Here is a 25,273-nt window from a genome sequence, read left to right on the forward strand (position 1 = left end):
CGGTAAGGCAAGGGGCCTAGGAGTATGTGCAGGGTGTGTGCGCCTGGAAAGGCCCTGATGCTTAGCTTAGCTGGGTCAGGATATAGAGAAACAATGCTTGGTTTAACCTGGTTTAGGCCTTGAATACACTTGGTTCTTTCTTCCTCAGTCTCTGATGCAAGCTCTGTGCGCTTTGAATTCTGTACCCTTTCCAGTGAAGCAGCTCGCCGGGTGATATCCCCAAGGTGGTCAGACGCCATTTACCGATGACGGCTCGGACCTCCCGCTCCCGCGAAACGCTGAAAGAAGAATTCCCGTTCTCGCTCTCAACCATGGCCAATTTCACACCGACTAAGCGAGGGCGGTGCTGCTCTGTCCAAGCACGCTTCGAGTCAGTCCATTGGTCTGGCGATGATAGCGTTTCGGAGAGCGCATGCGCCTAGCGGTCGGCGGCGGCTAGCGCACGTGGTGGCAACGACGCTCGGCGTGCGAGTCACGTGATACATTGCCAAGGATACAGAGCAGCTCCGATATAATGAAGGTGATATTTCTGGCGAAAACAAAACTCGGCTTCACTTGGTTGGTAATGCTTTCCTGTATTACCACTGAGATTTTTGGAGTTGAACCTGGGTTCCCCGCGTTACTAAAACGGCGTCTATCAGACTCTGCTGTCATAGCATTTGTGGAGCCCTGAATTCTACTTGGTTCCCAGTGCGAGCATTTCCTGTAGGCCCTCAGAATTTATCGCAGCGATCTGGATAGGAGAAAAATGGTTGGCCAAGAAGTGTGAGGGAAAGTGGCGAGGGGGAAGGAGCCTACAAACATGTGTGCACACTGCGCGTTCAGGCACTCATGTTAGGGTGGGGCGTCCCACGTAGGGATAGCCTGCGCTTAGTGATGACGTGAGCTATGACATGAAGGTGTTCTAGTTGCGACGGTTGGTGTACGCTCGGAGGATTCTATGTCCCGTCTACCGATAACGTTGAAAAATCAAAGGAAAGCACAGTTAAATCTTGTGAGGACTACCAGGTCTACTGTTTCCTCAGTCTCTGCGTTGGGATCATGAATGTGAACAAAATATTTGCTTACCGTGATTAGATATCTCATTTTTCTTCAACTGCCGAAACGAGCGATTTATCGTGCCGTGTGCTCAAAGCAAGCTAGACCGCGAGAAATGATTTTTGGATGTACTTCCTGTTAGCAGATAACGTAGCTTCTCTGCTGTTGGGTGAACATAGATCGCAGTTGTAGTAGACTCACTGTGGGCCCTTCGCAATCCACACGTGTCGTCAAGGAATGTCAAACGGGCATACAAGATAGCCTCAGCAAGAACGAGCCGACGGTACCGCATACAGGCTAAAAATTATCTGGACAGGCGTCGACACTGTCAAAATGAGTTCAATGCACTCTTTTCCGAACGTGATCTGGAAGACGAATATACCCAAGTACTGGAGTACTGAAACATGATCGTGCCATTCTCGTCATTGAATAAGCAGAGCTGAACGGCTAGGCACAGCCATACTCTCCAGAAAAAATGGCGGCTATTCAAGCAGCTAAACCATCGAATGGTGAATGACCTAGAACGACGGTGTCACAATAGATAAACATAAAATTACAAAAAACTGAGCTTGGATAGTTCAGCTGGCGACGACTTCAATGGCAGACCTTCTTGAAGCCGTTCATTCAGGGCATGAATGATAAAGACGATCTTTCCTCCCTTGACAACTTCAACTAGCTGAATGATCAGGACTAAAAACACTTTATTCAAAGCTGTTTCAGGGAGATGGGGGCGGAAGATGCATTTTCTCCTATAACAGGGCGGCCTAATTATTCTGCTCCAACTGTACTCTACTTTTGGGGCTCTCCAGGGCCTCCTCCCAGCATGAGAAAAGAACAAAAGGGGACATGGGTTGTGGGGACACTAGCAGAGATAGTGGTAACGGGTGTCCATCGCGAGATATTGAGGGTATACTATGGGGTTGATAGAGGGTAGAGTATATGGCTGATGAAGTTGCAGCGAATGGCGCGCCAAGGGCCCTCCGTGCCGAGACGGCGACGACGAAGGCTGGAGCACCTCACGTGGCGCAAGCCCACTAGAACGCCGAAGTGAAGCCGGGTGCTCCCGACGAGGTGGAGACTCGCCTGCGCCTTCGCTGGATGAAGAAATCAGTTCGAGCAAACTCCCTGTGACGTATGTTTGTCTACGCCGTTGGCGGCATGATGTGGTACGATCGAACAAACTCAGCGTTTCCATCGCGCCTTCGCTGGTCCCTAGGAGCCCAGCTACAGCCCGGCGGTAACCACGACGCAGTTCTGCCCGCTCACGCAACAACCGAGCCCATGCACAGCACTGCGACTTTCCCGTTGGGGCTTGGCGCCTGCGGACAAGATTTCTGCGAAACAAACTGCGTGTTCGTCAGCAGCGCATCACTATCCAGAAAAGAAATACAACAGCGTCGCGACCTCTTTACCTGGAAGCACCGCGGACGATCTTGGCAACATCCTGGATACTCCACATACTGTATTAACCTACGACCAACTTAAAGACACAATCTTCCAGCGGAAGTGTTATTCGGAGCACTGCAGACTGCAGTAGCTTATGACCACCGAAGAGCTCTGCAACAGGCGACCCTCCCAGCTGCTCGAACGGATGCGGCAACTACACGGCGATAATTCCCATCTCTCAGGAGTACAATCCTTCCCTGCTTTTTGTTCCACGCGGCTGCCTAATAAATGCGAGAAGACCAGCTCGCGCAACGGGCGGACCATGTCGCGGACTACTTGCGGTCCACAGCATTGCCGCAGTCATCAGTACGTCCTTTACCCCGAGCGAGGACTCCACGCTTTGTGGGCCTAAAAGCCGCCTTGAAAACCCGACCCATTAGCTTCCATTCCTCGCCCCAGACCGGCGACGGGAGTTCAAGATTTTCTACTAACGAATGTCCGCGTCAGATCTTGCGTTGACACGAAAATCAGCAAGGACATTCTTCCTTGCTGATGTTCGTGTCATCGCAACACCTCACACGGACAGTCTCGTGTGATGCACATCACCCACTATATTATTATAAAGGACCGCCTATTTTCGCTAGACCACGTGGTCTCAGCGAATCACGTTACTCTACAGCTCATCGAGATTTCAAGCACAAGCTGTAACTGCGGATCACCTGTCTACTTTCTGCAGCTACGCGTAAGCCATGTACAAGGCACCCAAGAAAGATCACAGTGGATGCAGGCCAAGCGGTCACTAGCATGGCCTCAACGCAATCACCGTCACAAACCGGCAGCCACTGCCGTATTTGCGGGGAATTACCGCTAATCTTGCAGGCGGCAAGATATCCAGCAAGCTTGACTTAGGTGAAAGCCTATCACCAGATACTTGTAAAGCCAGAACACATACCGAAGACTGACACCATCACCCGATTCGGTAGCTTCAAGTATGTCCGCGTGCTCTTTTGCTTACGTAACGGCACCCCGCCCTTTCAACGTGTCATCGCCGAGGTTAGTCGTTGTTTATATGCTTTCTTTGCCTAAGTAGAGTATATCGTGATCCCAAGACCATCGCATTGGGAGCAGTACGCACACTTGCGAACCCCTTTCACGCGGCTTGATGGATAAGCATTTTTCAAAACAACGAAGGCTGGTGTGTCTTGAGTGCAGAATTCAAAGTTTCTGGGCCACCTCCTCACTCAACAAAGCATCAGGCCTCTCGATACAAAGGTAAAGTAGATCCACGACTTTCCACAGCCTATCACAATGAAGCAGCTGCGAGTGTTCTTGAGACTGGTGAACTTCCACCGACGGTTCATTCCCAAAAGTACCTTACTACTCCAACCTCTCACTGGTATTCCGGCCGCAGAGACAAGACCTGCTGAGGAGTTCGAGTGTGGTTCAAATTCAGATTATAGTTTAGCGATTTGTTTATCTCGCGTTTTATGTTTGTCAAGCAAGCGACGCCCGTGTTTGACGGCCGGTTCAAATTGCTCTGTATGGGCCACCAGTTCGTCATACTGCTTACTCATGAATTGCAGCGAATTGTAAATGTTTTCGACCGTTTCATTCACTTCGAATACCTCATCTATCTTTTCAATAATGGTTTTTGAGCCACATTCTTATTTCTTGCATCTCAGCGTCCCTGCTCAACTGTTCAACACGCATGGTTGAAGATAGTAATTCGAGTTTCGGGCAAACACTCAGGACATTAAATCTTTTTGTTTCCTCCCAGGCACCAAAAGCAATGCCGTCTAATTTTCGACCCTGGACCCTTTCGCTCCTACATATATATCAGATGCAGCATCCCCGGAATCGACTCCAAAAAGAGCATGCCTCAAAGCGTACTCCTACAATTAACACTTCACCATATCAGCTGGCTGTACTCTGACGCAAACCACATCTTCGCAGATGGCTCCTGCAGCTGAGCGCAGTTCCTTCGGAATATTTATCCCCTCAACTGGCCAGACGTTCTCCTATCGCCTCGAGCGTGCGACATCATCGATGACCGCCGAGCTTCACGCCATCAAGGAAGCTATATGCTACATTTTACGCCAGCAGCCAAAGCAATGAACTGTTTTCACCGACTCGAAGGCGGCTCTCCAAAACGTGCAACACAGCGACTGCTTCACCCTACATGAACATGCCTCTCGCAACATCACGTACCTGCACCACCTTGCCAACGACGCTGGACATCGTATAATGTTTCAGTGGCTTCCCGGTCACTGTGGTGTTTTAGGAAATGAGAAGGCGGACGAAGCCGCTCGCAGGGGCCTGGAAATGCACAATGTGAGGAAGATTTTTTTCACTAAGCGTGATGCAACAACTGTCGCGAAGGCGCTCGTTTTAATGGAACAGAACCGCCTCTGGTCCCTTCCAGATCACCACCATGCCGTCCTACGCTACATAGACCCTGAGCTCAAGATGAGGCTGCCAGAGGTACTTCCGCGCCGATTAGAGACATTGTACCACCGACTTCATCTCAAAGCAGCGCTTACGAAGACATACCTTTTTCGACTTGGTGTCACCACAAACCCTTACTGCGACAACGGCGGGTCGCCGGAAATCGTGAAGCATTTGCTGCTGGAATGCTCTGCATACATGCACGCAATATGCAGCTTTGCGCTGAAACTAGAGCGCCTCAGCCCAGGACCAATGACCTTGAAAGTACTTCTTCGTCCATGGCCATCTCCACCAGCTCAACGAAAAGTACTGGAGGCGTTGTTCGACTATCTGGACGATATTGGCGTCACTGCAGTGATTTAGAGTTTAGTTGACAGACTTTGTAATCCCACTGCTCACAAACTGAGTGTCATTTTCTTGTTATTTTTCTGTCTTCTTTTATTTCTTCTCTTTCTTCCTCTTTCTTCTGCCCTGTAATCTATGGGGCCTTTTCTTTCCCCTCCCCCTTCCCCCGCCGAGTAGCATGTCAGTGTCACAATTCCGGCAAACATCTCGTCTTTTTCTTCTAATACCCTTCTAATAAAGACCCTTCTCTCTCTCTGGTTGTGAGCGCATTCTTTCACTTCTGCACGTCGCCCAACTCCAAGCTTTGCAGTAGACTACTGCCCTATGCTTTCACAGTGCTAAAATACGAGCACACTTGCCAATGTGGTATCTGCAGTCGCATTCACTATGTGCAATAGACACATCAGACTCAATAAATGCGTCTTCGGATTTTTGACAATCCGCGTTTGAAAGCATAGTTACGCTTTGGCAGCAACAGCAGCAATAAAGCAAATTCGAATACCGTTGCAAGGTCTAGATAAACACCAACCTGTAAAGATTACGCAGCGAGGTTCAGAAAAAATGTCGGTGCCTCTGCTGCCGCTGCTGTCTACGTGACAGCCGGAATATGCAGCTTGCATCTCATAGTACGCTGACTCGACTACAGTGCCCGCTGATATAGCGGCAATGTCCCGTTTCGGACTGGGCCCGCTGATATAAATCCCGATGATCGGCGTTCCGCACGCCGAAGTACTTTCCCGCGGCGACGGCGCGTCACGGCATGGTGGCGTTTTATTTAACTGTAAAGATTACGCAGCGAGGCTGAGAAACATTGTCGGAGGTCTTGCTGCCGCTGCTGCCAAAGCTACCGGGATCGCCGCCTCCTGCGTCTCCCACGTACGGTGACCAACAAGGGCGTGGCTGCATTTCACGGTCGCCTCTGGAGATCATCAGACCAAGCGCACAAACAGCACCTCAGCTCAGGATCGAGATTTTCTGTCCCCACTGTCAAGCACCAGCCGCCTCTCTCACCGCCTTCTACCAAGTCACAGCATCTCGCCGGGTTAGTGCAGCGACACCATCAGAAACGTATTGTGTATTCAGTACCCTAGCCTGCCTGGCTCTTCTCACCTACACTCTCTGTAGTTCCACCTACTTGGTAGCGTGACCCTGTTTCTGTCAATGCTTGAATGGGGGCTACGCGGTTAGAGCAGTGAAACATGGTAAAGCAATGCGGCGGGAAATGGACAACAAAGAAGACAATCCAAAGGATTAGCGCCGGTACTCTGTATTTGCGCCTTTGTTGTCCGCACTTTTGAGGGCTGTTTTAAAAAGTTTCGCTTATGCTATCCCCTTTAATGCGCGTCACTGACTAAGGTCTTGTTTTATTTTTTATAAATATTTCTGAAGCAGAACAGTGTTCCCTGCATTTTTTGTACAACACTAGCCCAATAACGGGTTGGATTACATCTATGTAAAGCTTTCTGGCAAAAAATCAACTCGAGCAGGGCAACACACGAGGGTTTCGATGTTAATGAGGAAGACATCGTCCGACAGTAAACATGAAGTGTTGGTAGCGATAACCATTCTAAACATCGATATGCCCGATGCCCACTACGACGACTCAGTCGCAAGTAAGCAAATGCAGCTGGTGGCGAGCGTACTAAACATGTTCCCCGGGCTGATGAAGAGGATTTTTCTTGGTATATGTGAATACATCGACGAAACCGCATAACTTAAAACGACTAAATAAACAACTGACACTAAAAAATCACTGTTTGTTCCGCAACTCTAAAACCCTTCAAACATTCTTCAACACACAAATCCAGTGTCGTAACAGACGCGTACGAGCATTCTGGGAGCTTAACAAATGGCTCATGCAAAAGATTACCGGCACTTCCGTACTAAAAACAGTTAAAGAAGTCAATTTTCAGGAATAAAAGTCTACAAGGTGTGACGTCAGCACATACTCCGGGAGTGCAAGGCAGCTAACTAGCATATACTCGGGCCCGGGAGTGTGTACAAAATCTTCCCTTGGTCATCCCGTCGTCACTGAGCGCGCTCCCTCCCCCCCCCACGTCCCCCCCCCCCCCCGAAGAGGCGTACTCGCAACCAACTGGCAACAAAAGTACCGACGATTCAAACAACTCAGCAGGCAACGACTGGCTGGAGCTTCTCCGCATCGCATTGTAACACCTTTAAAACGTTATCGAGACGAGAAGCCTTCGCCAACAAGGTGCTTGCGGATGTTGCTTAAAAACTGGGCATAATTTCTAAATGAACAAGACACGACTCTTCGGTATTTAATTATGCCTTATGTGCAGCCCAAAGTAACCCCAATCTGTTTCGTTAATTTGGCCTTGTTCACAATTCTCAACGGGCAGAGAGCAACTCCTAGAGTCTCAGGCAGCCCCACAATCACTAACAACAGACTCGTAGCTTATTAGAGGTGATCCATGCAGCCTTGAAGCGGTAGCAAACTCAGCTGGACAAAATGGTCTGTATAGAGTAGCGTAGTGACTGTCAACCAGGTTTCAAGTGTTATTGCACGCAATTGTCCCAGTGTGAACCTTCCTGACAGCGCTTCACATATCAAAGACCAGTGCGTAATTCAACACTCAAACCATGCCTGCAGCTAACTTGGACAGAACGTGTGAGCGATTACTAAGTCATGTAGTCATTATCTATAATAAGTGTCATCCACTTCCTTTTTCCCCTTAACCCCACCAGTGCTGATGCCCTTTTCATAAATACATTTCATTCATTAATTTATTTTTCCGAGCGTTACGAGCAAACTAAAGCTGTAGACTTCGAATAAATGCTGACTTGAAGTACCCAGCCACAGAAACGTAGCAATGCAGCAGCATACGATCACTCAACAAATCATTTTGTTTCTTTCAGGGTCAGAGTTTCTTCCTGTACGAGCCCTCCTGCGGAATAGGCGGGTACTGGATCATGGAGGTCGTCGTGGAAGACCCCACACAACCGTAAGAAGCAAATTTTATAGGTATATTTGGTTAATCCAAAATTAATTTCGACAGCGCATGCCACGGAGACACTGGATGAGAGGAGCAGACCACGCACCAAGGGGGTATTTATTCTGAATGCTGGCGGGTATTCATTTACTGATGCCAGGCGCGCGCAAGGCCTCCGGCGGGTGAGCGCGCTCGTTCGCCTACGTCGCCCTGCTGCCGCTGGCATTGTGGCTTGCCGATACAGGGCTCACCCCCAAGAAAGGAGCTAGTGCGACGCTCTGATCAATCAAGCGAACATGACGGGCGTGGTGGCGTGCAACCACCGTAGGAAGGCTCTTAGGGGTAATTTAGGCGACGGTGACGTATGCCGGCTTCAGGCGCTTTAGGGCTATGGTGTCGTGAGAGCTGTTGATGTCGATGACTTACCTCGAAGGGTGTCGCTTAATCACAGGAAAGGGCCAACGTATTGTGGTTGAAATGTGTAATGTGTGGTTGAAATGTGTATTGTGGTTGAAATGTGTAAAAACACGTGTTACCTGTTCAATGTACACACGCTGCTCAGGGTTTTCGCTCACGGGTAGGCTGCGGTGGTAGACATGCGAGAATCATTCGCAGAAATTTCACGTAGTCCGCGACGGAAGGTGCCTCCGACGGTACATCCAATAGGTCGGCTGGTAGCCGAAGCAATGTGCTATTAACGAGCTCAGCCGAAGAACACGTGAGATCAGTCTTGTAGGTGGTGCTTATTCTCATAAGTGTGAGGGGCAACAGTTGGACCATCTGTGTTGGGCAGCCGTGTGCTGTGAGCGCGGCCTTAAGCTACCGGTGAAAGCATTCGAAGAGTCTATTTGTTTGTGCCCGGTACGCTGCAGTACGGAAACGGGTCGTGCCGAGGAGGCCAAGGAGCTCTGCGAACAAGGTAGAGTAGAACGGTCCGCGGACCGCCAGGCGGACCCACCTTGACGCGAATGCTAGCGCTACCGTGGGCGCAGAGATGTAGGGTATCGCTGTGAATTCAGGCCAGCGTGTGAATCATTCCACACAAGTCAGTAGGTAGCGGTAGCGGTGCGTCGATGCGCACACTTGCGAAGCTCTCATAAGGTTAAAAGAACATCTTTGTCCTCGCGTTACTGGGTACTGGTGAAGATTTTAACACTGGCATCGAGCACAGGTGCGCACCCAGTCGCGAACATCGACGTTCATGCGAGGACGAACACAACGAGCCGGGATGAGTTTCTGCGTGGCATGAATCTCATGATGTACCATGTTATGCAGGGATTGCAAGAGCTCGTGACAGCAGGTTTTCGGTACGAACGTCGTGGCTTTCCGGTCAAAAAGTCGCAACCCATCTGCTGTCCGTCGAGTGTAGTGTCTTCGAGCTGGAGTGCATTCGGCGATGTGTGGAGGTGGAGGAGCTCAGTGTCGTCTGCTTCCTCAGTAGCCAGTCGATGGAGGTCGGGTGGAAATAAAAGTGGCGAAATGGAGCCAATGGCGTCTACGCGTCTTAGAACATCCGCAAGTGTGGACTGAGAACCACTGACATACTCAATATCTGTCGTGTAATTGGACAGCAGGCAAGCTGCCGCACTTCTCGTGGGGCGCAATAGGTGTCGGCTTGGCTAACGGCATACCTCAAGCGTTTGTAGTCAGTGAAGATGGTGAACTGACGACCCTCTAGAAAATGTCGCAAAGAACGCACAGCCAGGTAAATTACCAAAAATTCACGTGCGAAGACATTTTACCGGGTTTGCGGTGGGGTTAGGCGTTTTGAGAAGAAGGATAAGGGCTGACACGCACCGTTTACGTGCTGTTGGAGGACAGTGCCCACATCAGGACTTGAGGCGCGAGTAATCAGTGCGAGTGTACGTCCTGGATTAGGGTGAGCGAGGATAGCGGCGTGGGCCAGTGCACGTTTTATGGCGGAAAAGGTGCTTCAGCACTTGCACCATCATCACCGGCCTATCTACAGACACTCCAGGGCAAAGGCCTCTCCCATTAATATCCAATTACCCCGGTCATGAGCTAACTGCGACCAATTATCCCCGTAAACTACCAGATATTATCTGCCTATCTAACTTTGTGCCGCCCAATGCAACCCTTGCCTTCTCTAGGAATCTCTATATAGGGATCTCTTGCCATCTCTATATTACCTTTGTGATATGGAGTGACAATAGGATGGGGGGTAGCGCCGGCGAGAGAGGCGGTATTTACAAGTGATTCATGTAAAGTCAGAAGGCAGCGGCGGGTTTACAGGGCTTCATGGGAAAGGGGTGGCCTGGCCTGGCTCGGTGGGTTAGCTCTCTAGCTGCAAGGTTATCCGCTTCATTTCCTTTCAACCCCGCATTGGCAGGACTTCACATCAGCTCGGCCTGGGAGGTGGGAGGAGTTTGAAGGAAAATTTTGAAAGCCTGCGGGGAAAAATACCAGTGTGAAATTTCGAACGGCCGTTTTCGAAGCGGGGAGGAGTCTTGGGGTAGTCCATTGAGTGAGCGCTAGCGCAATAGCCACCTCTTTTGCAGTGGCAGTGGAGTGCATTCGGATAGTCAGTGAGTGGAAAGAGTTTGCTTTTGGATAAAAGAGAGCGGGGCCTGCGTAGGCGTCGTGACGGGTAGAAATAGCGGCGTCCAAATTTACGGTGGACTGGCCCATGGGTACTTGCGGGCTAGGACGCATGCGCGATTTTCGCGGCGTTCATTATTGCACTCCGGGTGCATATCGGTCGCACAAGAAGACAATTGTGCAAGTGGGGAGGAACGAATACCCTACGGTCAATAACAATCGGTGCAGGAAGCAAGAGCGATCTAGGATGTATCTGCGAGTAGAAGTGGTTGAAATGCAGGAAAGTTAACTGACAGAATGGGCTTCTAGAGCTTTTTAGCGGTGTTATAAATGCCTAAGTTCTCCAGTTTGGCAGTGGAAGCACTCTGAGGAAGTAGAAGCACCGTTTTGAATATTTTTCGTATGAGACAGTTGAATTTAGATAGCTTCATTTTACTTGGGTTAAGGTACGCGAGAGCGGATGTCAGGCGACTGAGCACAAACGCTTGAACCAGCTGGAGGCGCTCAAATTCCGTCATTCTCTCTTTTCGAGCTGTTATGCTACGTATGAGGCCAATAGATTGGTTTACATGTGAGGTGCGTTGAGAGATATATCGTGTATTGACTTTGTTGGGCTGTATGATCAAACCTAGGACTTTGGGCATAGGTACAAATGGTAGAGCATCATTCTGTACAGTTATTGTTACGTCTGGAGTGGACCCTACCGGTAGGGGAAGGGAGGGTGAAGAGCTCTGGTTTACTTTGGGAGCATTACAGTCCGCCTAGTTCCGCTCCTGCTATGATGATGTCTGTGCCTGACTGAAGCGCTTTCTCAATTTGTGCATCACTACCTCCGGTGCCCCACAGAGTAATGTCATCAGCATAGAGACTATGTCTAAGACAAGTAATTTGAGCTAAACCCTTAGGAAGACTATGGAGAGTCACATTAAAAGAGAGATGCGAAAGGACTGCACCTTGAGGTGTACCAAATGAGGGCATCTGAATGGTGTCTCATACTAAGTCACCGTCGTGAATAAAGGCAGTACGGGTAGTAAGATATTCTCTAATACAAGTGTATAACTGTAGGCCGGGGTCTGTCATTGAAAGATTTTGGAGTATAGCTCGGTCTGGCACTCTGTCAAACGTTTTGGTGATATCTAGTGCTATAACAGCAACTGTTTCTGCCTTTGAGGCCGCGATAACGATCTCATGCGTGAGTGGCAAAAGGTGATCCTGTGTCGACAGACCCTGCCTGAAGCCACGCATGGTGTGTAAAAGTGCATTGGCTTTCTTAAGAGGTTGAACTAAGCGGGCATAAATGATGTGTTCAAGAACTTTCCCTACGTATGAAGTGAGGGATATGGGGCGGAGATAATAAAATTTCAATGGTTTCCCCGGTTTAGCAACCAGTGTTATTTTAACGTATTTCCATGAAGGAGGCAAAGTTTCTCTGGTGCAGTGGAGATTATAGCACTGTGTGAGGAGGCAGAAGAAGTTGTCTAAATTTCGTAGTAGTTTTTTGGTTAGACCTTCTTGTCCAGGTGCAAATCCAGGCCAAATCTTCATGAGTGCCGCTCTTGCCTCCATTTCTGAGCTTTCTAAAAGTCCGGAATATTGTCACCTGCGTATGCCGGAAGCCCTATGGTACCACCTTAGGCTATGCAGGGTGTACGAAGACGGTCCTGGAGTTGTGTATCTCCACCGGGGAATGGTTGAATCATTTTCATGAGCTGATTATTTATAGCTGTTCGTGAGTGACGGGAATTGAACACGTTTTTATTGAGGGGGACCAAGTACGCCTCATGCAGAGACTACTTTTCATCTGTTCACATACCTTACCCCATCGAACACAGGGAAGTAAAGATATATAAGTCTTTATTGTTGTAGCGAGAGAGGCTAACCAAAAGTTAAGGCCCTTATTTTGTTTCTACTTTCGCCATCTACGGTGTATGCTACGATAAGCGCCCCACGGATGATGCAGGCACGCATCTAGCAATTCCGCTGTGTTTTAGCGTCTACGCGATTGTCGTGAGTGCGTTTGTTAACGAGCATTTGACTGACCTAGGTATGATACGTGTAAGAGGAAATTTCAGGAGTGCGCAGGTTTTCCTAAAGGCATTATGATTTGTAAGGTATTGCTGTCGGTTTCCTCGCACAATTTCAGATCGGAGCCGTAGATCGAGTCGTATAGTGGTCGCGGCCGAGCGTATGTGGTGTGCTGAGCCATTTCACTTCTGGTATCCTGCACGAGAAAATAATGTCCGGGGAAGTATCTTTTTTCGCGCCATTGCCGATTCTTGTGGGGGTGGAGGGGTCGGGCTTGATTGTTATGCGCTGTCCCTGGGTAAGCTTTCATAAGAGGCGGCCCTCGTGGGCAGTGTGTGTAACATCAGGCCAAGTGGGGATCATTGAAATCACCTAATACGAGCAGTGTGAGGTTGCAAAGCGTGAATAGCAAGGTAAAAAAGGTCAATTTGTGTCAAGGTCAATTTGTGTGAGTACGCACGCGATCTACTGTACGTGTTGAGAATGTACAATCGGGAGGCTTTGCCCTTGGGGGGGGGGCGGTAGAGGTCAACCAAATAAAATGAAATATGAATTCTTTCAAACTGTGAGCGTCCATCGGGAATATTACGTTGAACCAATACCGCAGGGTATGGGTGATCTGGAGATTGGAAGGCCTAATAGCCCATCATCTTAATATTTGGTCCATGTTTCTATAGTGCTCTTGCAAGAGGGGATTTTTGTTCTCTCGAGAGAAGGAACTGTAGAATGGAGCGTTTGCGGGTAAAGCCTCTGCAATTCCACTGCCAAACAGAACACTCCGTGTCCGGCTGATTCATCGTCAAGTTCACAAGTCAAAAAAGGGCTATTTTGCAGAAACGCATGGTCGCTTGTAGTGGTAACTATTCCCCGCATTAGGATTCCCCGACGAATCCCCGCATATCGGCGCAAAGCGATTCAATGGTTGCCTGTATGGCTGCCTCGTTAGCTAAGATAATTTGGTGGAGCTGTAAATATTCTGTCTCCTGCTGCAGGAGAGCTGTCCTGCATGCAGCCTCTACCCAAGCGAAGTGATCACCTGATATGGTAGGTGTAGTGTCGGAGGTAGTAGGGGTAAACGGGGCTTTTCTCTTAAATGGGAGGGCTGGAAACCTCCTGGGACACAGGAGTTGACTGCTGCTCCGATTGCACGGAGGGGTAGGGGTGTGCAGTTCTTGTTTTAGGAGGCTGTTTCCGCGTTTTAATAGTGAATTGTCTTGCTTCAAGGTTAGTATTTCTGCCCTGATAGCTTGACATTATTTAAGGTTTTCAGCTTGCATACCAGCGGAGGTAACATACGAGAGTAAGGATGATAGCGATGGAGCACTGAGGGGCGAACGCTTGCAGAAGACCTTTGCCTGGTTGATGTTCGATGGAGGGAGCTGGGTGGCACCAGCGTGGCACGGAAGGTCTGGTCGTCCTTAGGAAGCAGTTTCTAAGGTCTTGGCAGGTTGCAGCGGTGGAACGTCCGTAGCACAAAGAGCACACGAACAAGCTCCAGCCTTAGCGCATGACACGACAGGCTGGCGTGGTTGGTAGCGCTTGGGACACGCCGCCGTTCCAGTAGCATCAGGTGAATTTCGTGAATAGAATGTGGGATTGGCGTTGATTGAAGCGCGCAATGCCTCTTGCGATGGAGACACCACGGTCTAGAAGCGTACTTTGTTCGCTCATTACAATAAACTCCACGTTATTAGCAGCATCCTCACAGTAGAAGATGATTAGCAGTCTTGTGTGAGGTGACAGGGTGACACGATCATCGGCGATCCCTACACCAGAACGGTATTAGGGGTTCGGTTCCGGTGTCATGGAGGGGTCGGAGGAAAAAGTTAACGAATTGCTCTGCAGATTAGTTGTAACACCGTTGTCCATCCAAAAGTTCATTCCAAGAATTATGTCGGGGGACCAGTTAGTTAAAATGACGAACGCAGCGGAGTACGTGGTGTCGTCTATAGTGATGCGTGATGTGCACGTCCCACTTTGCGTCACGAGATGGACTCCTAGTGTGCGTATATGCGCGCCATACCACCTCATCGTCACTTTCTTTAGCTTACACGCTAATATTCCGCTCAATGCAGAGTAGTCGGCTCCCGTTTTATGTGGGTGAATACATCAAAACCATTAATGGCCAACAGGACATCGGACGCCGCCTTCGTGGAGTTCAGGGTGCGGCGGGACGTCGTATCTCCGCTTCTGCATGTTGACTATCGGGCACTATGAACCGCCGTCGTCGTCGCCTTTTCAGTGGCAGGGTCGGTCATGTCGGGTGCGCGTCGTGCCGTTTTACTGTTGACGTGTTCCGATTCACGTCCGGGTTAGATCGGGTGGTCGGGCAGAGGGCATGTCTTGAATCGTGGTCTTCGGGAGCCATTGCCTATATGGAGGTATTTTATTTGTCAGCCATCGTGCTGCTTTACGTCCACACGTTGTTGCTTTTAGTTTCCCGTATGTGGCCTTGTAGATCTCCCAGTTTCCGCAGCTCCTACCTCACCGCTGCGCGGATAGTCCCGCCAAGGGTATATGCCGCAATCCGAATGCTGTCGACGTAGTTCCATGGGCCGTGCCAACAAAGTTGCGGTCATACTGCTGAGCATACATTTAGAGGGTCCTCTCAATTTCGCTGGCTTCGGTCGTGCATTCGGGGACGGTTTTGGGCGGATTGCGCAGAAGTCCAGCAAACAATTCCTCTTTCACACCGCGCATTAGGAAGAGTACCTTCTTTTATCTTGTCATGCTAGGGTCATCACGCCTGAAAAACCATTCAGTTCTTTTTCACGAACACGTCAATGATTTTCCTAGGGTGTTGTGTCTGCGTTTGCAGCAACACTTTGGCCCTGTCTTTTTGCACAGCCATGGTGAACGCCGTTAAAAACTGCGTTCTGAATTTGTGCCAAGACAGTTGAGACCTCTTATGGTTTTAGGACCACATCCGCTCTGAATCTTCAAGGTAGAAGAACACTTGCCTGGGTATCTCTGTGTCGTCCCGTTGGTTAAGCCGCAGGACCCGCTCGAATTGCTCCAACCAGTCTTCGGGACCCTCCTAAGGTAATCCTGCGCATGACTGGGGCTCCCTGGGTTGCCGAACAACAATGGCTTGGTTGGTAGAGCTGGTCATGGTGCCTGCATTTTTCATGTTGATTTTCACAACATCTTCGTTCACTTTACCCGACTGCAGTCCAATCTCCGGCTGAAGACCTTGCTGTCGACAGCTGACCCAAGTTGGGCTTGCTTGCCCGCTTGACGAGCGCTTATGGTGCATGTACCCAGCACATCTACCAGATGTCACGTAACGAAAGATAACGATCTGTGTTCAAAAAAGCACGTTTATTGGAGCGAACTTGTGCTCTTTGAACAACTCAAAGAATACAGATGCGCCGAAGCAGTAGTCAACAAACTGGAGTGCGTAGGCAAGTGTCGAAGAATCGAATGCCGCGGCGTCTTCTCGGCGATCATTTATCTTTCTGCGTGATCGTTTCTCGAACCGTCGCAATACATCTAGAACACTGGCGATGACTCTGCTCGGCGATTATCTATCGCTCTGCGTGATCGTTTCTCGAACAATCGAATTACGTTTACAACACTGGTGATCACAGAAGGTTATTCTAGTCCAGTAAAGACAGCGCTAAAACACTATCCCTATCAAGTCAGATAACCAGTGTGGCATAAAAAGAAAAAAATGTAACGGGCGATTCACTTCCAACACAGATAACAGAGCATGGCGCGGCCAGATGGTAAAACGAAACACACACATCAACAAACCAATGCAAGGTTCGCGGATACATTGCTTCACAGCCAAATTTGGCATGTCCCTAACACATGCACCGGCGGAATTACTAGTTTGAGCACATTAGGTCCACTGCCATCTAGTCCTGCCTCCACACCATCCAGAAACGGCCGCAGAGGGAAATAGTGAAGAATAATGTTTGTGAGCGACACCATTTTTAATGCTCAGTTCACATGCCCACCTTACAAGCACAACCTCTTTCTTCCATTGCCTGCTGTAGTTTGGCTTCAATGATACGGTAGCTGCACCAGCCACTTCAGCCACTTTGCGAGAAAGTATTGTAGAGTGTGGACACAGATCTTTTTACGGCCTTATGCCATGCACCAACAATAATTATTGGTCGACTGGACTGGAGAGCCCGGATTCGCAAGACAACGAAAGGTGTACTGTCCTTCGCGCACAAGGAAAGCAAGCAGTCGCAGTAGTTAAATTCAAGCAAGCAGTTACCCTGGATATTAGATTGAGAAAAAGATATATGGCAGCACACTCGTTCGCCATCGAGCACTTTTAGCAGCTCAGGAGAGATGTATCTTTCTTTTGTATTTTGGATCCAACAAGTTGAAAAAGTTTTTTCGGCACATCACTTCTGCCAGTGTCTTTCGAGGTGAGCGCCCACTTCCCGGATTCGATGTCTTCTGTTAACCTTGGGACGTCAATCGGTCGATATGACACTTGTGCATCGAACGATTGGCCCCAAACGAAATTGATATTTCTAGGACTGAGAACATGAGTTCAAGAATGAACGCATCGCCATTACCATTGTAGGCCTTATTCGACTAGATGGTATACGTAGGTCACAGACTGCAAGGTCCGCACAGAAGTTAGAGCTTGGGCGCTGCGGCTCTGTGAATGGCTACTGGAACACCTAGCAAATATATCCTCACGATTTATTGTGATGGGGTTACTGCAAGCGGTGTGGTAGTAGCTTCAAGCTATTAAAGAATATCCGTTCAATGGAAGCTAGGAGACAGCATTTCCAGGTTTGAGCTCGTAAGTTGCCATGAAGAAAAAAATAAAGGAAGATCATACTGATGTTAAAGACTTCAAGGTGGCGATGCTGTGCTTTTTAAGCTTCGCCACTGTGCTGGGGCCCGAATCTGGATATTCGTCTAGCTCTATCGCGCATGGTTTTGCGCCGCTCGTTGCCTCGTGGCCTTCCTTTTTGGCGCGCGATTATCCCTGCGGCGGCGACCTCCTTGCCTTCCTCGACCACGCCACGCGCACTCGTCTGTCGCAAGTCTCCTTTCCCTCCTTGCCTATCTCTCCCCACCATCGGGTTGCTTCTCCGTGCTGGGCGCTTGTGGAAGGGGGGGATGAGGGGGCGTGGTTTGACCTCTAGCGCTCAAGGGCAAAAGTGAACACCCGAGAAGACTGCCTCAGGTAGCGTAGTGCTGCTTGCGCTACAAACGTCAAGCTTCCACCGGCGGCTGCCGTACTCGAACGTACTTATGAATTGGAAGACTACAAATTTTCCTAAATTTGCGGGACCAGCCGGGGCGCTGCGATTATGTGCAGATATAGCGTAGCAAATCGGCGAAGGGCAGCCCATAACGAAAATCTAGCTTAGGTAGATTTTCTTTATAATCTGAATAACTCTGCATTGGTAAGGCGAATTTTGTGCCGATAGGAAGCCGGTCGAGAAAATGCGCGCAAATAACTGACCGAGGCAGTGCCGTCTTCAAGCCGCATGATGATGTATCTCACAAATCAACGTTTAACCAATTCGTCTGTAAAGAATTACAAGTCGCCAACGCGCTTGCACCCCTCTGAAAGCATTGATTGTATTAAATTTGCTGCAGAACTCAGGGACATCTGTTGCATCGAGGCGATGCCGAGATATTTAGATGTTTACAGCGAAGATCTGTATTTTTTGTTATCAACCTAGCATTCGTAAGTCGGCAGAGCGACAAACAATGAGAATGTTTGGCTCCAGAACAAGCGTAAAATGCTCGGTAGCTCTCAATATATCGCACGTATTCTTAAACAAATATGCCGGTAATTAATAATTATGCGAAGCTCTAGAACTTAGCCTAAGTATTCACTGAAGTGATCGCGATCGCTGAAGTGATCTTGAAAAAATTGCAAACGAAAATCACATCAATGGCTTCCCCAGGGGATGCTGATTAGTGCCATAAATTAGAGTCCTTTAGTTTTGTACGGCTAGAACCTAAATAAATACTTTAAGAAGGCACTTCCTGGCGGAAATACGGCCGCTGAAAGAGGAGTTATTCTCTTCAGGTTTTAAACAGTGCAGTATACGACGGATAAATAAAGGGAAGCTACACAGTGCTTCGAATTTCTAGCTTCCAGCTGCGCCGGGGCAACAGCTTTTTCAGAAACCCGAGGCGCGAACACTATCCGGTGCACGTTGCATTGACCCCAACAGTAATCACGAGTGCGGCCAGGCCTGCGCCAAAAATTCCATACGTGGTCCAAACCACATTCGAGATCGTAAACGAACTAATGTGCCGCGCCGGGCGGGTCTTTAGAGTAAGCCTACGGCGGTGCAATGCTGTAGGCATAATTGCAAGCTTTCTGTTACTTTCCTGTTCAAAGTGTGGTTTCGCAACGTTCAATGACCAAAAACTCCGGCAAGTAAAACGATGTAAACGGTCAATTCACAACATTTTTGGCGCTTTGCGAAGTAATGATAGCTTCACGCATTCGATCGAAACACTCAATTTCAGCAAAATGCAACTTTCCTCGAATAGTGGAACTGCGTTCCTAAATGTTCTGCTTTTTAAGCCCCTTTTGACGGGTATAAAAAACTTTATCTTCAAGGCCAACTTAAATTAGTGAAGCCGTTCTACGGCAAACGAGGCTGCCCACAGCGTTGTTGCAAAGAATTTTCTTTTATTCATGTTTCTTGGCCTAGCAACCGGTTCAGTTCTCCCAGTTTTTGGTTTGATTGTTCTGTCAGATCGAAAGCATGGCGGGTATCTTCCTATCTTCCTTTCGTGATTTTGCGTGAAAAGCTGTGAGCGTGTTTCCATCAGAAGTATTGTCGATGGCCAAGTGATTAGCCCTCCAAGACTACAAAAAACGACGCCGCGAATTTCTCCACAACGCATTCATTCGCAGTCTTTATGTCAGAATAAGCTGAGAAAACTCCCACAGTTACAAGCAATCTTTGTAGCTAAATGGTTCAGCTCCACTCAACTCATACTACTCCAGGGGGGTACAATTTGCGTTTTCGTGGCATTTCCAATTTGAGAGACACGTTTCAATCCAAGGGCCTGAGTCCTATCAACAAAATCCTAGAAAATTATTTTAAACGTATTCCTCACTCTATGTTTCCTATCTCAAACATCGGAAACAAGTGAGATAGTTTCTGTTCCCTTCAAAAACGAAGAAATGCTGAAGGCGATGCACAAAATATCCGAAAACGATGGGAAACCGAAATAAGACGTATTCACTATTAAACGACCTCTTCTCTACGGATGGCGCTGGCCGAGATCATGCACACCAGAGCATTTACCTCGTATAGCTCTGCCTTATCTGTAAAAAAAGATTCCGTGGTATTTTATTCCCGCGCTGTATACGCTCCAAGCCGCAACTGAAATCTCTACCTTTGTTTTGGTAATTACGAAACAGTATTGAAACCTAATTGTGCAATAAATTGCTATTTTCAGGCTCGTTGTAAAACTACAGATTAAAAAAACAGACCCCAAAACAGTCAACACCGACTTCCCACTCAATAAAGTGAAAAGAGATGCGGAGGTCAGCATCAACATTCGTAATACAAATGGTGGTTTTCTCGTGACAACAACGTTTGACGACACAACAAAGTTCATCAGTTCGCCCGAACCAAGAACTTATATATGGCCTTCTACTTCACCGAACGTCCAGATTCTTAGACAGTACGCAGTGAGTATAGTACAATGGACCATGTAATACTCCCCACCACACGCAGAATACTTTTTACCTTTTTGTTTGCTGCAGCAGCCGAGGAATTACTTTTAGCACTTCAGTAGGCGGCCGGCTTGACGCCACCGCGTGCAATTCGCATTAAAACTGAACCCTGTGAAGGCGCTCTCTCTTATATAAGAAACACCTAATGCAGAGGAAGCGTAATATGCCCACGACATGGTTCGACAATGCGACCAATTTTTTCAGAAAGGCGCATCATTCCTAGTTCTGAGAAGAGTTTCAGTTCAGTTCCAGTTTAAGCAGAATAAATAGCACAGCATTAGTGTATAGACAGGGTCTAACAGTAATGTACACTTGAGCCGGGTGCAGTCTCGTGCAGTCACGTAACAAAAGTAAATGCAGAACATTTTTACAATTAGAAACAACTGGTTACACCTTAGAATCTCCAAACAGAGTTATTACATAGAGAAAAGCAGGAGTAAAGAAATGCTTAGAGTGAGCGTAAAACAAGTAAAAGATATAACATCCAGAAGTTTGCAAAATCAATCACCTACTTACAGATTTAGGTTCACCTGTAGTTATAGACACATAAAAAATACAGATATTTAAAATATGTGATTGGATATATTCTGGTAAGTGAGAAAAATAGTTTTTACTTTTTGGCACCGTGTGACTGCTCTGTATGGCATCTTCATGAGAACTATTTGAACTCTGGGTACTGTCTAGCGCACAGTTCGTCGGGTGCTGGCTATTTGTTATTTTGGACGGCACAGTGCATTGTCGCTGACACACTAAGCAATGGTTATTTTTAATCAGAATAATTAAAAAGTGTGAGCATTGCAATGTGCCGAACGTTTTTGCACCCATACGCGTAAACGTTGGCGTCATCACAAGTGCACATCCCACCACAAAAACTTCTGTCTGAGGATCACTGGCCTTGCGAACAAATTTCTGTTACTCTTCATCCAAAATGAGGGGAAATGAATTCGGTTTCCACTGCTTTAGAGAAGCCTAACTGTGTAAATTATGTGGCCAGTTCAGAGAATTTCGTATTGAAACCGAATATTTTGACGCTACTTCTAAGGAACTTGTATTTTGCAAAAGCATGAATAGCAAATCACGTGGGGTCACTAGGTTTTTTTTTAGGTAATGTTTACTTCTTTTCGCTCAACGTGGAAATAACGCCTGTATAGTGGATAAATGAATTTTTTATTCCACTTACATTTTTTTCGGCAGACGCAACGCTTTTTGCTCGGAGGTTTGTTATGCGGTATTTGTATTCGTCGTTCCAACCTTATATCAGAAGTTTTTTCGGTGTACTCGGTTTTTGCAGGAGATGTAATAAATATATATTTTTTATGTTACATGATTTTCGGCAATTTTTGTTTCGTTTTCTTTTCTCTAATGCTTGGTTTTTCAAAGATATTTTGGACAAATTGTTTTCATTTACGGTATTGTAGAGAAGGATTTGTTACTTTGTGCGAGTTATGCATCGATATAGAAACACTGGCACTATCACGCCTCACTCATTTTCGCTAGATTTTGTTGGTAGTCCGAACATTTTTTTCGGATATTTTGGGGGGTATTATTTCTTAACAAATGCATACGCTGCGCATTTTATCGGCATATCACTTGCCGGTCCTGGCTTCTCGTCGTAGCTCGTTGAGAGTAACCATATCCTGCGACATCATGCACCGAAACAAATGCTACGAAAAGAACACTGCTTCTTCTGGTCGCAATCGAACATGAGTGCCTCCCATTAAAAATCCGACGTGAATACCAGTGCGTACGTTACCTATATGCAAAGTGTTGGAGGTTCTCTTTGCTCTTTTCCTTTGCTACGAAACCTGCCGTTGCTAGCCTGCAAATAAGTACAGATTAGTACGAAATCAGAGAAAACCAATATTGATCCCATCAATTATTCCAAAATAAAAAAAAACTTAACCCACTGTCTCATTATCGGCCTTTCCAGCGGCTGCGGCGCCCTCTCCCCTTAGTTTCAGTATCTACACCGAGCTGATACTTAACTCAGTAAAGTGAGGGCACCCCAGCCCCATTGGCAAATCCCTGCACAGAGTATGACTGCTTTCAGAGAGAGCGGACTTGTTTATTTTCTTTTTTTTTTAAGACAACCATTTTGCTCTACCCCCAATGGTTGTTTAGTGACAGTTGGTGTCAAGAGAAAATTCCAGCAAACAAATAAAAAAAGTTAATGGTTCCGCCAGGAATCGTACCTGGAACGAGTACAGAAACGGCGTGAGAGCCCGTTGCCTTACGGATAGGGCTACGAGCCCATGCGGAGACGTGGGAGGAAGACGGCGCACTCAGCGAGCACATCTGCGTCTTTACCGCTGCGTTATCACTGAATACCACGTGATAGCGTCACGCGACCTCTCGCGCCGCAGTGAGCTGCCCATACAGCACGTGTAGCGGCCGCGTGCGCGCAGTGCGCATGCGCTAGGAGTTATAGGAGTTATACAAATTAGGGGAAACTCACACCAACGCATGGCATCCCACTTCTCCTCTGTCTCTGGCGCCGATCTCGTCGCCTCCGTAGGCCGCGGCTGCAACCGAAGAGAAGTAAGATCGTTTAACAGCGGGTTTGAGCTTGCCCTAATTTAAAAAAATGAGCTGCACCAATACAACTCAATCAACCACAGTTCAGGAATAATGTATTGATTCAATCTTGTCCGAGAATAAAGCTTTGAAGTAAAAAATGGTGTATTTAAGAACTTTTAATTGTCTATTCTTTCAGTTTTTGTAGATCGATGCGGGGGATTTCAAGTGACATTGCATGGGTAATCGTTATGGGTCTCGTTTAGAGCTTCGCTTTCCAAACATTTTCACAGGGTGTATTAGCGTGCAGTTTTCATTCAGATATATGGGAGCCATTTTTTGCTTGTTTTAATTTTTTGTCTCTCAAAATTATTTTCGCCTATGTATCTTCATGTACGCCATTGTAAAAAATAAATGTTTTACTTAAGCTAAATCTGCATTTTTGTGCAAACGCCAAACGTTACACGGCCCTGGCTGGAGCAGTACTTGAGAAAGAATGCTACAAATGGTCGCTTGTAGGTGGAAGAAGGATGTCTTAAATGATGAAGAGAAGTTAGCCTGGCAGCGAGTTTGGCTTGCTACTCCACATGAACATGAGACTGGCAAAAATGAGCCAAGGAAGCGAAGGCACAAAATCTAGTACAACAACATAAGAAATCCTAATGAGCACACCGAAACTCACAGGCGCAGGAGCAGGCTCAAAGCCCAGCGCAGCCGTAAAGTTACAGCAAACGTTCGCAGGGTTCCGTACAAGCCGGAGACATTGCAAATGACGCTAAAGCCCTTGCATTCCGTGTTGCCGCGGCAGTTGACTGCCATAGACCGATGACGTCGCAAATTTTCAGAGCTAATCAGCACGTAGTCCTAAGTTCCCTTGGAGGTTAGCCGTGGGGTCTCATAATAGGGACACGCACACACACTACATGTTCCCTGTGCTCGCGAACACTGCAAGCGTGAGAGTAAGGGGAGGCAACTCAGCGTGCCTTGTACAAGTGGTGGCCGGAAAAGCGACGTTTAGGTAATGCGGGGAACAACTGCTTGATTGCGCTTTCCCGGGCCACTCGGCATTAAGAAAGTGGCGGCGGGATCAGTTCTGTGCAATGGCTGATAATGTTTTGATCTGTCGGTCCATATTGAGAGTTGTATGCAAGTGTTCAATGGTTTGTTTGATGTATGCGAATGCTCCCCCTCATGTAACACCCTACTAAGAAAGGCCTTTTGGGGTGTCCGAGTAATTAAATGGATAAAAATGAATAAATAAAAAAATGTTTCTCAAGCTGGCACCACCCAAAACAGAAAGAGTGGCTGACTAGTCCCAAACGTCGTTTTTGACGCTTGTGGGTCTCGCGGTTCTCGACGCGTTTACAACTGCACCGCCTTGCGTAGATTTCTACCAATGCGTTGGATTTGCCATTTGTGAACGGTTCGCTGGCCATTATAAAGCTTCCATATCATCTACAAGAACCACAAAATTGCAAAACAAAACGTCATAACTTCCTAATCACGTGTTGTTTGCGACTGGAGGCGTTATACTTTTTTGCGTTACTGGCAAATCTTGCTGGAGTAATAACAAAAAATGAGTTTGGGCTAGAAGCCTTTTGTATAAATGAACGTTCGTGTACTGTTTCGACTGCCTAATGAACATTTGCGTTGCCCGACGTTGCAAAAATTGAATAGCTTGCCAGAAGTACGGCTGGTTTTCTAGTCGTCTTTTTTTTACTACAGCTTGTAGTGTACAGCTCGAAGTATGCGACAATAAGAGATATGAATTGCTGTGCTTTCTCGTGTCTCTGTTACTAACGTGCTCGCATGCACTAAAAATAAGAAGTCTACAAGATTCCACAAACAACATTACATGCAGGTTTATATTAACCAGAACCGAATAATACCTAACATCAATAAACCAGCAACCTCATAACTGGCCGAAAGAGCTGCCCTGGTTATGAAGGTCAGCAAGCTTCTAGGCAATGTTAGGACTGCTTTGACGCTAATACCATGAACGGTGGGCAACAATTGTGACTAATTTCGGTTTTTTCTGTCTTTCTTCTCTATTTTTCAGGAACCAGGCACAGAGCGACATACATGATTTGGTTTCAGAGTTATTTTTAAACTTCGTAAACGTGGTTTTGCACCTGCTAACAAATAAACTGCTTTTGTTTTTGCTGTTCTAGAAGATGTTGCTTGACTCCTTCAAAGATATATGCCAGGACACCTGCATATGTAATACTGAAATGCGACTCATGTTTACGTGGTGACGCAGAGTTCCAGAATTTGCTTACACAGACTGTTGGAGGAAAGCCTGAAAACCTGTGGG

The 25,273-nt window shown here is 47.5% G+C and overlaps 1 protein-coding gene across 1 annotated transcript in view; it reads left to right on the forward strand.

Annotated features, from left to right (window-relative positions):
* LOC144157826 (uncharacterized) overlaps positions 1-8,197 on the forward strand; it is a 32,309-nt gene extending 24,112 nt beyond the window's left edge. The window contains exon 4 of the mRNA XM_077688565.1: positions 8,095-8,197. Within this exon, the coding sequence (XP_077544691.1) occupies positions 8,095-8,184 (90 nt within the window). The 3' untranslated portion in view covers positions 8,185-8,197. The remainder of the gene's footprint in view (positions 1-8,094) is intronic.
* Positions 8,198-25,273: the final 17,076 nt, after the last annotated feature.

This window comes from Haemaphysalis longicornis, unplaced genomic scaffold, assembly GCF_048455015.1.
Source record: "Haemaphysalis longicornis isolate Haplotype H1 unplaced genomic scaffold, Haemaphysalis longicornis Haplotype H1 scaffold_10, whole genome shotgun sequence".
Taxonomy (NCBI): domain Eukaryota; kingdom Metazoa; phylum Arthropoda; class Arachnida; order Ixodida; family Ixodidae; genus Haemaphysalis; species Haemaphysalis longicornis.